The 13,307-nt window shown below is 35.1% G+C and overlaps 1 protein-coding gene across 1 annotated transcript; it reads left to right on the top strand.

Annotated features, from left to right (window-relative positions):
* Positions 1-604: 604 nt before the first annotated feature.
* LOC123531894 (protein yellow-like) lies at positions 605-5,476 on the top strand. The gene has a single exon (XM_045313191.2). The coding sequence runs from the start codon at positions 1,161-1,163 to the stop codon at positions 2,487-2,489; it is 1,329 nt and encodes a 442-aa protein (XP_045169126.2). The 5' UTR covers positions 605-1,160; the 3' UTR covers positions 2,490-5,476.
* The last annotated feature ends 7,831 nt before the right edge of the window (positions 5,477-13,307 follow it).

Here is a 13,307-nt window from a genome sequence, read left to right as displayed (position 1 = left end):
TTAAAATCAGTGGTTCTTCTCAGATATCCCCCGTACTTAGAATAATGTTTCACCTGCGGTATCCCTTCTCTCCCATTAAAAGCTGTTGTCTGCATATGACAGGATAATTATGACCTAAATTATGTCTGTGTGACTATAAGTACCCAACAAAATAAACCTTTGCTAAAATGTTTTAAGTTTGTTTAATAACGATAGTTTGTGGCGTATCAAAAAGACTTTTCCATAAACGGATTACCTGATCAGTGAGAGAACACGTTCAAACTGAGAAAGCTGCAGCCTATTCCGTTGCATCCGTACGAATGGCTGAATGCCAATGTACTTTATAACTTCATGTTTTTGTAAAAGAAGGGGATACAAACCTCAGCTTTACGCCTAAAATGACATTTCCTTACTTTAATGTATTTTATTCAACTTTGCATATTTTGATGATAATTAATTCTAGACTAATACGAATGCTTATTTACATAACTGATGACACTTCCAATTTATATGAATATGCACATTAATTAAGCCGACTAAAAAGGAAATTTTGTCAAGGTAAACCATCACGAATAGAGTGTTGATGTATAAACTGTTGAGTCATATATTGTCTATATGACATTTGAGAAACGTAAACGAACCGTGATACTGGCGTTAACCAAGGCGGTGTTTTACGACATTACTTGTTGAGAGCAAGGGCGTGTTGTTGATTTTCATTTCACATGGATAGAATTTTGTCGGAATTACTTTGTCTAAAATCTGATTTTATACACAGGATTCAGTTTAATTAAAGGTTCTTATTGAATAGAAAATTTACAAAAAAATAACTGTTGAAACTTGACGTTTGTTATTTCATCAGGGAGTTGTTGTGTTTGCGTTAGAAAAAAAAATGCTGTTAACTCTTTGGAAATTAAGGCATTGACATAAGCTATCTGATAAGAATACAACTTCTGAACATTCCGGAGAATGATATGTTTCTTACGCCTGCGTCGACGGAAATAAGTACAGTTTCATTATCCTCGTGTGAAGGATAAACATCTGTTTTCTGTTTATTTAAAAAACAACAACAACAAAAAAAAAACATTCATACTGTGAACAAAGATATTTAATTTTAGTTGTTGGCAGTTAGGTTTTGCTCAAGTCTTTACACACATTATTATTTACTTACAGACAAACAAAATATGAATTCCAAGCAAATATTAGCGCTGGCGCTATTAAGTTTGATTTTCGATATAATTTTCGGTCATGGAGACCATGGAGATGCCGAGTCCCTCTTTCAGTGGACAACTATTGACTATAATTGGCCAACAAAGGCAGCAAGGGATACTGCTCTCAACTCACGCAAGTATGTTCCACTTAATAATGCAATTAACGGCATTCGTGTATACGATAATAAAATATTTGTAACGGTACCACGTTTCGGCGATGGCGTACCTTCTACTCTGAATACTCTAATCAACGCCCATCCACAGAAACGCTTTCTATCAAGCAGAACTGTGCTTCAGCCTTATCCCAGATGGGAAATGCAGCAAGAGGGAAACTGTACAGCATTTCAAAAAGTTCAAAATATTGAAATCGATCCTAAACAGGGAATTATGTACGTGATTGACACTGGCGGCCGTATGTTTGGATGCCCGGCAAAACTTATAATCTATGACGTTAAACGGGATGTAGAGCTCCATCGCCACGTGTTCCCAGATCAAGTTGTCTCAAGAGACACCAATTACCTAAATGACCTGGTCATGGATTATGTACATGGAAAAGTTGAGTACTTATACATCACGAATACGCGTGAATTCACAATTGTCGTTTATGATATTAAGGCGGACAAATCATACGCGTTCAAAGATGCTTCAATGAAACCTGAACCAGACAAAACAGACGTTAAAGTTCTGAATGATGTTGTCCATGTAACAAATGGTGTGAATGGTATCGCTATATCAGCAAATTTTCAGTACGTCTATTATAGTCCTATCGCTGGAACGGCATTATATCAGATCCCTACCAAGGTGTTACGAAATGCAAGTGCAGACTTTGCGGCCCACGTCAGAAAAGTGGGAGACAAACCTTCTCAGGGAGACGGTATGATAATGAGTACAAAAAACAGTCTTTATTTCTCTGTTTTAGCCAAAAACGCTGTTGCCATGTGGGAATTACACAGAGATATTGCAAAATACGGATCTGAGGGAAAGGTAATGATGGACACATTAACTTATGAAGCAAACGATCCAACGATGGAATGGGTAGACTCCCTTGCCCTTGATTCATTCGGATATCTTTGGTTCACAACAAGTCGTCTGCAATTATATCTGAACAAACAGCTGACCAATGACAGTATCAATTTCAGAATATGGCGCGCTTTTGTGCATGAGCCGAGTTATGCATACTTTGACATTAGGGCTCGGACTGGGTCAAATCACATCCATTATCATAACTCTGGTTCGAAGGGTGAAAAGTATACTTTCATTTCTTTCGTTCTGTTTACAATATTAACAATGAAAGTGTTATGATGCTCATAAAAGCGAGTTACGTGATAGGAGTTTGAATGTGATCTTTAATGTGCTAACCTTGAAGTCCTTTGTAACATACTTAAATGCACCATATCTCTGTTGATAAATAGAAAAGAAGAAAAACGTTCCACACAAACTTTTTTTTACATTAGTAGACTTTCGTGTGTTTATGGAATGATAACGGAGGTAAATTGAATTTTAACGAATTCACCGTATTTCTGTACCTGCGGATGTGAGGAGAAAGAGGTATACCATAAGATATATAGTTTGATTAATACTATAGTGATACATTATAAACTTTTGGTGCATCACGACGGATGAAGAGTGTACAAAACATCGTTCTGACGATACTACCTTTTCTATTTTTCCCTGTTATTTATCTATGAAATGAGCCATGCCATGGGAAAACCAACATAGTGGGTATGCGACCAGCATGGATCCAGACCAGCCTGCGCATCCGCGCAGTCTGGTCAGGATCCATGCTGTTCGCTAATAGTTTCTCCAATTCCAATAGGCTTTAAAAGCGAACAGCATGGAGCCTGACCAGACTGCGCGGATGCGCAGAGTGGCCTGGATCCATGCTGGTCGCATACCCACTATGTTGGTTTTCTCATGGCACGGCTCAAATGTCTTTTTTTCTCATTGATTAATGCGAAAAATACTTCTCATAAATCTGACGTATTGTTTTAATCACACGTTTATGTTTTATGATTCACTGTTGAGTTTGTTTAAATATGCCATACTCGGAATATTTGGAGCACCATGACATATCCTGTGCAGGATTTGATGCATTTTGAGATATATCAAATTAACCCAACCATCTATTATGACTTTGGCTTTTAAGGAAATTTTGGGTTGGCACAATTCACGCATGTGCTGAGGTCGCTTTTGTTTTTGTACATTGCCTTATCGCAAATAGATGCTTATAACATAGTACATAATTAATCTCCACTAGCCGCCATTTTGAGTGTCATTTCTAACATAAATGTGATATAGACAAGAGAAGAATTTCTCACAAATAGAAGTTTTTTTCTTGTTGTGACTGTCATTTTTAACAGAAATGTGATATAGACAAGAGAACGGAGATAAATATTACAGAAATCATGAAATACTCACAGAATTGAATTCTGTTAGCATACCTGTTTAGGAGATATTGTTTTAATTATAACTTTTCTTGTTTTATTGTATCATTACTGATTGTGCACAGTGGCCATTTGTTTCTGTTTTCGAAACTACGCCCACAAAAATCATTTCGCTCCTTGCTCTGTTGTTCGCACCCGATTTAACATTCCTTTAAACAAAGTTTACAGAGGGTACAACAGTTAATGCCGATGCGTTGAAAATGATTTAAATCGTTGATATTAACTAAAACTACTGTTCTTTTACTTGTTACTTTGGTAAATTATATAGTGTACGAGTATCGAACTAATTCGTTCTTTCTTTTCTCTTTTCCTTCATGTAATTTGTCATTTTAACCTATTAATACTCTTCATTTTTCATAAACAAAGAATTATCTATATTGCATTTCATTTCAGACTCAAACGATCCTGACAAAATAAACATATTCTGTCACTTTTGTAAAGAAAAAAATACCGTCCGCATAAATTTTCAAATTAAAAAAAAAATAGCATAGGAGTAGCCATTTTAACCGTTATGGTGTCAACATGACACATTTTAAATATTTGCCTGTGTAATATCGTTTCAAGTGGTCAATGTGCTAAAATATATTGGTTCTAAACTATACAGTAACTTTTACCAAGTTGCCTTTATTAAATGTAAATGCAAGTTTACCATGAAAATAGACTGGCTACCATTTTTTGTATCTTTTTAATATTTTAAATATTCATAAATTTTTATTGACACCTCTTTCACTGCATTTTCTTGTATACCAGACGAGGATTTCCGGTATTTTCATCGGTGCTGGAAAACTCCATCTTTCACCCCGGGTTGCAAGATGACTCTCGTGCTGTAAATGACTATGTAGTAATCTATAGTTTATTTCATAAAACGGAATAAAAATCCAATACCTTGATAGTTCCTCTTTGTTCCTTATACATTATGTAGTATATTTTTCGATTCAGAAAACGTAAATTTAGTTAAAATACATAACGTTACGCTGCAAGTGATAAAACAAAACCGGAACTAAACATTGTTATTTGTCTTTGAAAGGTCATGACGTCTTTCCTGTTTACGGACGTTGATTTTCCGCGCTTTGTTTAATTACGCTGCTGCTGTGTAGGAAAATAGTTCTAAAAAGATAGTCGTTCGTTGGATTTGATTTTTACTATTATTTCTTGTTTTGGTATGCAAAAAAAGATTCTATCACTGGCTGTAAGTGCAGACGGGAATATCAGGCTCTCGGGTAACTGTTTACGCGGTAACTCGGCTGAGCCTCGTTACCGCCTAAACAGTTACCCTCGAGTCAGATATTTCCATCTGGCATCTGCACATACAACAAGTGAAAGAATCTTATCTATCTACATCTACTTTTCTAGCATAATTTTGTAAGGATGGCAACTTTGTCAGGAAATAGCTTTACAACTTTCGAAATGCATATCAAATTTGATGTTTTGTCAAGACTCTTCGTCCTTGAACAAGGTGGAATGGTGATTCTTACATGAACAAGGTAAATGTAAACACCAGATCTTAACCTTTACCCTGCTATAATTCTAAAATGGACTGGTCCATCATTTAATTTAGGCAGTTCCACTTTTTATTCAAAGGAGTGTGCACTGAAAATTTACTAACTGAATAACGAACAATGTACACCATGATCAGTCTGCACGGATGGATGTGCAGGCTGATCTTGGTCTGCACTGGTCGCATGCTGCCAGCAGGCAGAAGGTTAATTCATAACTTTGGCTATCAAGGTTACTGTTGAACTTGCAGGTTTGGTCAGTTGTTAGCACTATCTTATCTGTTGAATGTCATTGTAAATATATTTGTTATTTTGATAATTCAATAAATTGACACTGTGCCATTACATTTTACTGTCTTTTTTGTGTGATCTTGTCTTAATAACATACTAGGTGTATTCCTTATTAAAGAAAATTTCTGCGTCACTTTGTAAGAATGAAATTATAGTTCATTATACCCTTGAAATTAAAGGAAAAGTCTTTTCTATATATTCAAAGACAGTTGTTCCCATTTAATTCTATTTATAACACCCAACAGTTTTTGTTGGTTTTTTTTTTAAGTCATTGGCAATATCTTTTCGAAAGTTCCATAACTCTTATTCTGGTACACGATCATGTCGGAAATGTTCAGAGGGGAGCTTAGTAAAAGCAAAATATCGGGATTTGTTAATCAACCAGTAGAATTGCAAAAAAAGGTTGAGGCCACACCAAATTGATAAGTTGTTCATCGGATTTTTTTCTGAAAAATTTGAGGCGGCGAGCGAAAAAATAATTTAAATATTTATTTTGGTTTTTGAGAAAATCAGGAGCGAGCGAAGAGCGAAGAAATATATTTGTCTTCATTTGGCTCTCGACTGACTAATAAAAACCTTAAAATAGAATGTATAGCCCTTTTAAATTAAAAAGTAAGTCCCCAGGGATTGAGAAAATCTAACCCGCAGACGCACAACAACGCGAACTCGTGAAAAAAGGTAATAACATTGTCATACAGTATACTGTAATCAAATATTGAATCGAATATTTACTGAGCTATGAAAATGTAGCATTCTTAGCTGACTTTACAAAGTTTTTGATACATCAAATATCTATGTGAGTGTTGCTAGATTTATTAAAGCTTCTGATTTGAAACTTAGAACAGTTATTTACTGTCAAAGTCTACACCAGGAGAAACAATACTCTTAAGTCTGAATCTTGACAGAGTTACGCCCCTTTTTAACACAGAATATTTTTAATTAAGTTTTATATAATGACCAATAGCTCTGTACTTTAATAGCTTCTGACTATTATGCCCCTTTTACTGGCAAAGGTCTGATTTAGAAAAGTCGAGCATGATGTCTTATGTACAGCTCTTTTTTCAAACTTCAAACTTTCATAACATATTAAATTTGTTGAAACAAAGTCTCAATTAAAGTCTGAAATGGAGATTAACGTGCATTAACATTAGTCTACTAAATGATTGGAAAATTTGAAAATCAAAACTGTCCTGAAAACAACTCGTAATGTAAATTCCTTACCCCACCAACTTTCGTATGCAAATGCTGATCATTTGGACAGGAAAAAAACAGAAAACAGATAAGTGACATGCATCAATAAGTATTTACCCTTACTAAAATAATGCAGATTGATATTATCAAACAAATTAGTATGTTTTCTTCATCCAGTTTCAATGAAATAAATCGATTTTTTGTAGTATGTAATTTGGTAAACATTTGAAGAAAATGGCGTAACTGCATAAAGGGGAAATAACTTTAATGCAACTAAATATAAGTATTAGGATTTATTATAGACGATGTGTGCGTAGTATGTATTTATTTTGATTAAAATCCATTTGAGAACAATCTGGGACTGGAAGTATAAGCATTTATACACTTTTACGTCCGTAAAAAGTAGCGCACCAAAAAATTTTGGATTGATTTTTTTCAGTGGGGCGAGCGCAAGCCAAAAACAAAAAAAAAATATTTTTTTTGTGTTTCTGAAAATATACGAGCGGCAAATCCGATGAACAACTTTTTAATTTGGTGAGGCCTGAGTAAAATATCGTGAAAAGGCACACGCCTATAAGTTTCCGTAGTGATTAATCAAGTATAATTGCGGAAATATTATTTCTGCAGTTTTTAATAAAACGTTATTGTTGTGTATAAAAACTTTAATATGGGAAATGGCAGAGGAAATGTTGTGCTTATTTATTCAAATTTGGACACGTGGTTTACTTAACAATGTTAATAATAATGTTATTTAACTTCAATTAACAATTAAATTACGGTAAATTTACCTTGAAAATGACGTTTGCACAAAAAATTTCCTTTATAATTGATAAACTATTTGAATGAAATTTACATATCGGTGAAAATAAAATTATGTCTCAAACAATGCACTGATTCTTCTAACCTGGGATTATGTTGGCACGACATATAGTTTATTGTTTCTTTAAATGTCATGCATATCTGGATGGTGAAAAAGTATTATGCACCGTTAACGTATGGGCAGTTTTACTATGGGTTAACCAGGACAAGGAACTGGAAGCGAGGAAATGGTCTCGTCTAGTGCTCAGTGATGCTGTTAAACCATTTAATTTCGTTGGCTGTTTCTGTCAATATGGCTGTTTTAAATTATGGAGCCGAAATTAAAATTATTGTCCTTGAACTTTATTTACCCATCTTTTCAGCATTGGGTAGGTAAATAGGTAGGAAAATTATTCTTTTGTTTTCGTTTCAAGTTAGGTTTGTTTTTTTTCTTTAGCGTAAATAAATCTTTTAACTGCTTTTCATTTCAAAGTTTATTGGATAAGACTCTAGACAGAGAATGTGTACTTGAGAAATATACACGGTCTATTCAAGTGCATATTTAAGCTATATAAAATATCTGCACCAAAAGAGCACCAAGATTTCCTCAAGTGAAAACTATAAGGACTATTAACCTGTCTAAGCCGCAATTATGTCTGTTCTGAAACATATCCCTACATCATTGAAATTCGTCTTGCTATAAAAGAACTAATAAATATTTGCTTTAATTAATGGTCAAGTATGCCTTTATTCACCCTTCCGGATTGACAAAAGAACATGAGAATCGTCCATAAATTGTCAGTTATTTGTGGAAAACAAGTCGGCACTGAGGAAGTATCCGATGACACTGGCTAGATCAACCGACCACCTTTATATAACTTAAATAATGTCGGTGGGACCAACGTGGCAGAGTGTTAAAGGTCGTGACTTGGAATAACCTAGGGATCAGCCACCGCTTGGGGCGTCATATGAGTTACGCCAAACGACCTAACTGTGTCACTGTGATTTATAAAATCAAACAAAATAGTAATAGAAGTACGTGTATATTATTGCAGAAGTAAATATTAGTGTTTGTCCGTTGTGCTGACTTCGTAAGATGTCCTAAATGCTTTTAAAGGGACTTACCGCAACAAAGAAAAATGAAAATTTAAGGTATCAGGACATTATTGCTATATTTCATAAAAAGGCTTTGAAACCTAGTGATGGACACGTGAGAATAAGTCGTTTCTACCATTCAAAATTGAAAAGCGTTTGTCACGGGTACCAAACTACAGGGCTTTATATAAACAGTACGCATTGGATTGTGTTGTACTTGTCAAGATGATAGGAAAACCACGGGGCTAATATTGATAAAACTTCACAGGGATGTTCCTTGGATGTTTTTAAGCTCACCTGAGCACATAGTGAGCTGTTGTGATCGTTCACCGTCCGGCGTCCGTCCATACTTTCCTTTAAACAACATCTTCTCCTTAACCACCGGACTAATTGTGATGAAACTTCATAGAAATATTCCTTGGATAGTCCTCTATAAAAATTGTTCAAAGAATTGAATTCCATACAGAACTCTTGTTGCCATAACAACCGAAAGGAAACACTTTAAAAAACTTCCTGTCCAAAACCACAGGTTCTAGGGCTGCGATATTTGGTATGTAGCATCATCTAGTGGAGCTCTGCCAAGATTGTTCAAATTATCCCCTAGGGTCAAATATGGCCCCGCCCTGGGGGTCACATTGTTTACATAGACTTATAGAGGGAAAACTCTGAAAATCTTCTCGTCCAAAACAACAGGGCCTAGGGCTTTGATATTTGGTATGTAACATCATCTAGTGGTCCTCTACCAAGTTTGTTCAAATTATTTTTCCTTTTTATGAGAAGGAACACTTATGGTGAACATGTCACACTTGACTGAGCAGGTAATAGATACAAGGGTATCATCAAATAATGGCGCCGCCATCTTGGACTCATGCATATTCATTACAAATAGCCTCTTTGCCAATGTGTGTTTACGCATCTTTAAGTCAATATTTAGCGAAATACAACTACGTAATAACAGACTTTCAAGAAACAATAATATAGGTTAAATCATATAACTCCTAAATTTAACTTGTCATAAGGAAGAATCGAGATTATTTAAATGAATATGCATCAACTAAAAATAGACTCCCGCCAAAATATTATCCGCTATTGTTTTGCTTGGTTTTATTCTCCAAAGGATGATTTTTACAGATTTCATTGAATATCAACTATATTATTTTGACGTTAAGTATACTATTAAAACATACTGTACACATAAAGTAGTTCGAGATTTTTTCGCTTGTTTACACTCTACGCACCGTCACTGTTTTTACAACATTTCAATACTTCCCTTGATTTTATCCAGAACTGTATAATGATTTTTTTTTCACTTTATTTAGCTAAGAAAATCAAACTTTGTAATTTCTTGCCTTAGATAAATTGTTTTATCAGAATTAAGCCGTAAACTTTTTGTAAGCATTTTTTCTAACACATTAGATTGTAAGAACCGGCTCATATATAACCCCCTTTTTTCCAGTTAAGTTTAATGGTACCAGAGGGTATTATTTTGTTCTGGAGTTGGATATATCAATCATGCGATGCATTTAAAGGTGAATGGCAGCACTTTTCTGTCCATGTATTATTATGTCAAGCTTTAAGTATATAAAGAAGCTAACGAACGGCCAATTTCCGATCTTTGCCACTAGGGAATGGTTCGACAGAGGATTCCCGATGTTTTGATAGAATGATGGTCTTTATTATTTATTGTCCGCTGATACAACATTTATGTAGAAGGTGTTTGATTATAATTATAAGTTAGATATATGTTTATTTGAAATAACACATTTTTAATAGATCTACTTGTTTTATTAAACATCTGTAACAGGATGCTAAAACAGATCCCTTAAAAAGAATTTTTAATGTGCGCTAGAAGGAACCTTTTGGTAAGCTAAATCTTGCCCCCCTAGGGTTAAAACTGGCTTCATTTAAAAGGCTTAGTCGTTTTTACCATTCAAAATTGAAAAGCTTTTGTCACGGGAAGCTATAAAGCTTTATATAAACAATACGCACAGGATTGTGTTGTACTTGTGAACATGGTAGGGAAACCACAAGGCTAATTTTGATGTGTTCAAACAATTGAATTCCTTACAGAACTCTGGTTGTCATGGCAACCGGAAAGAAAAACTTTAAAAATCTTCTTGTCCAAAACCACAGGTCGTAGGTGTTTGGTATTTGGTATGTTACATCATCTAGCGGTCCTCTACCAGTGAAGTGTTCAAGTTATCCCCCGTCCCGCCCCGGGGATCATATGCTTATAGACTTATATAGGGAAAATTTTGAAAATCTACGTGTCCAAAACCATAAGGCCTAGAGCTTTGATATTTGGTATCTAGCATCATCTAGTAGACTTCTACCAACATTGTTCAAATTATCCCTCTAGGGTCATATAAGGCCCCGCCCTTGGGGTCACATGGTTAATATAAACTTATATAGATAAAAAGCTTAAAAATCTTCTTGTCCAAAAAGCACAGGCCCTAGGGCTTTGATATTTGGTATCTGGCACCATCTAGTGGGCCTCTAACAAGATTGTTCAAATGATATCACTAGGGTCAAGTATGGTTTATGTAGACTTGTACAGGGAAAAACTTTGAAAATCTTCCTGTACAAAGCCACAGAGCTTAGGGCTTTGATATTGGTATGTGGTATGCTCTAGTGGTTCTCTACCAAGATTGTTCAAACCCTTGGGTCAATATATGTAACGCCCCAGGGTCCCTTGTTTTACATTGACTTTAAAGAACCATAACGCACAGACCTTAGATATTTGGTATTTATTATTGTCTAGTAGCCAACTATCAAGTTTGATCAAATCATGACCCTGGGGTCAAAATCGACTGCGCCCCAGGGTCATCAGTTTTTACATTGGCTTATATAGGGAAAAAGCCTTTAAAGATCTTTTTTGAAACCATAAGGCCCAGAGACATGCTCTAGTGGTTCTCTATCAAGATTGTTCAAATCATGACTCCGCCCTGGGGATCACATGTTTATACAAACGGTACGCATTGCATTTTGTTGTATTAAAAATACTTGTCAAGATATAGGAAAACCATGAGGCTATCTGTTTTTCAAAATTGAAAACCTTAGTAGATGTGTGGTGTATTTTGGCCGTAGGATGAGCGGATGGGCAAATTCATCATATATTTATTCTTGTCCGCTGTTTAACTTTGATGTGTTGAGAAAGGTTTATAGGTAGTTCATGGTATGACCAAGGATGTAGTTGCATATGGGGTCAGTGGCGTCAAAATCATTGAAAATAGAAACACAAGAGCGCCCTGAATACCCTGTTTCGCTCACCTGGCCTTGTTCTTACTCCAGATAACGTAGTATCTAATTTGGCCAAAAATTAAAATGAAAATTATTTCGGCCATGTTTTATGTAAACCAGGTAGAACATTACACTAAGGTTTTAAAAGATTTTACCATGTGACATAGTTTTTGACTTCAGGTATCACAGTTTTGAACTTGACCTAGATTTCATACAGACAAACATTCTTACAAAGATTACGATCAAATTAAAAACTGGCATATACAATGTTAAAGATTTTCTTTGATTTTATGAAGTGACCTAATTTTGTCCAAAGTGACCAACTTACAAATTTGTCTTAGATTTTAAACAGACAAACAATCCGATCAAGACTCGCGAAGATCATGTTGAAAATGTGGCCTTTAAATGTTAACAAAGCCTATCTACATCTGACATATCTTCCTAGTTTTTGACCAAGTAACCCGATTTTGAACTTGACTGAGAGGCATAAAGACAAACATTCTGACAACGCTTTATGATGATGATCAAGTAGAGAATGTGGAATCCAGTGTTGACAAGTTGTTGTGTTTATTTTTGCTATGATTTGACATTGTAACCGGGTTTAAGACTTCATGTAATCCAGTTTTGAACCTGACTAAGTTTTATGAAGAATAAATGTGGCTTCTAGAGAGTGAACGGTCTTTTTCTATGATTTGACGTGGTGACCTGGGTTCTGACCTCGGGTAATCCAGTTTTGAGTTTAACCTTCATTTCATAGAGACAAATACTGTAAAATCATTTTTATTCGCGTAGGACGAATTTTCGCGTATTTCGCGCTAGGACCGATGCGCGAATTTAAGACCGCGCTATTATTATTTTTTATTATATTTTTCATTGCTAAAATTGAAAATGCGCGAATTAAAGTCCGCGCGAAACAGTCCTTCCTCACGTTTGCGCGAAATTTCATGCCAGCGAATTTAAATGATTTCACAGTATTCTGACCAAGCTTTAAGAAGATCAAACAGAAAACATGACCTCTTGAGGGGTTAACGAGGTTTTCCTATTTATTGCCATAGTGACCTAGATTTTGACCTCAGATAACTCAGGTTTAAAATGACCTACTTTATATTAAAATATTTAGACAAAGTTTTATAAAGATGAGTTAAAAAATGTAGCATCTGGAGAATTTCTAGAGATTTTCGTATTTATTGACCTTGTGACCTAGTTTTTTCTTTTACCTCCCCTTAACACAGTTTCAAATTTGACACAGATTTCACAGAGACAAACATTCTGACAAAACCTTCAGAATATCAAACAGAGAATGTCGCCTATAAAATGTTAACAGGGCTTTTATATTATTTGATTAGTGACCAAGATTTTTTTACCTCAGTTAGCCCAGTTTTAAAATTGCCTTACATTTCATTAAGAAAAATTTCATGATAACGTAGAAAATGTGGTTTCCAGCGTGTTAACAAAGTCTTCCTTTTTAGTTACCTAGCGACCTAGTTTTTGATTTCAGATGCATCAAACTAATGCGGGATTTTACTCCGGCTTTTATTTTGTTTGAGCAAGTTTTATTAAGACTG

The sequence above is a fragment of the Mercenaria mercenaria genome, chromosome 11 (genome assembly GCF_021730395.1).
Source record: "Mercenaria mercenaria strain notata chromosome 11, MADL_Memer_1, whole genome shotgun sequence".
Classification (NCBI taxonomy): Eukaryota; Metazoa; Mollusca; class Bivalvia; order Venerida; family Veneridae; genus Mercenaria; species Mercenaria mercenaria.
The sequence above is the reverse complement of the archived record's forward strand: the minus strand, read 5'-3'. Positions and strand labels throughout refer to the sequence as shown.

What these genes read in the sequence shown, in the direction of transcription:
- LOC123531894 (XM_045313191.2), top strand. Translation starts at nt 1,161, where the DNA reads ATGAATTCCAAGCAAATATTAGCGCTGGCGCTATTAAGTTTGATTTTC.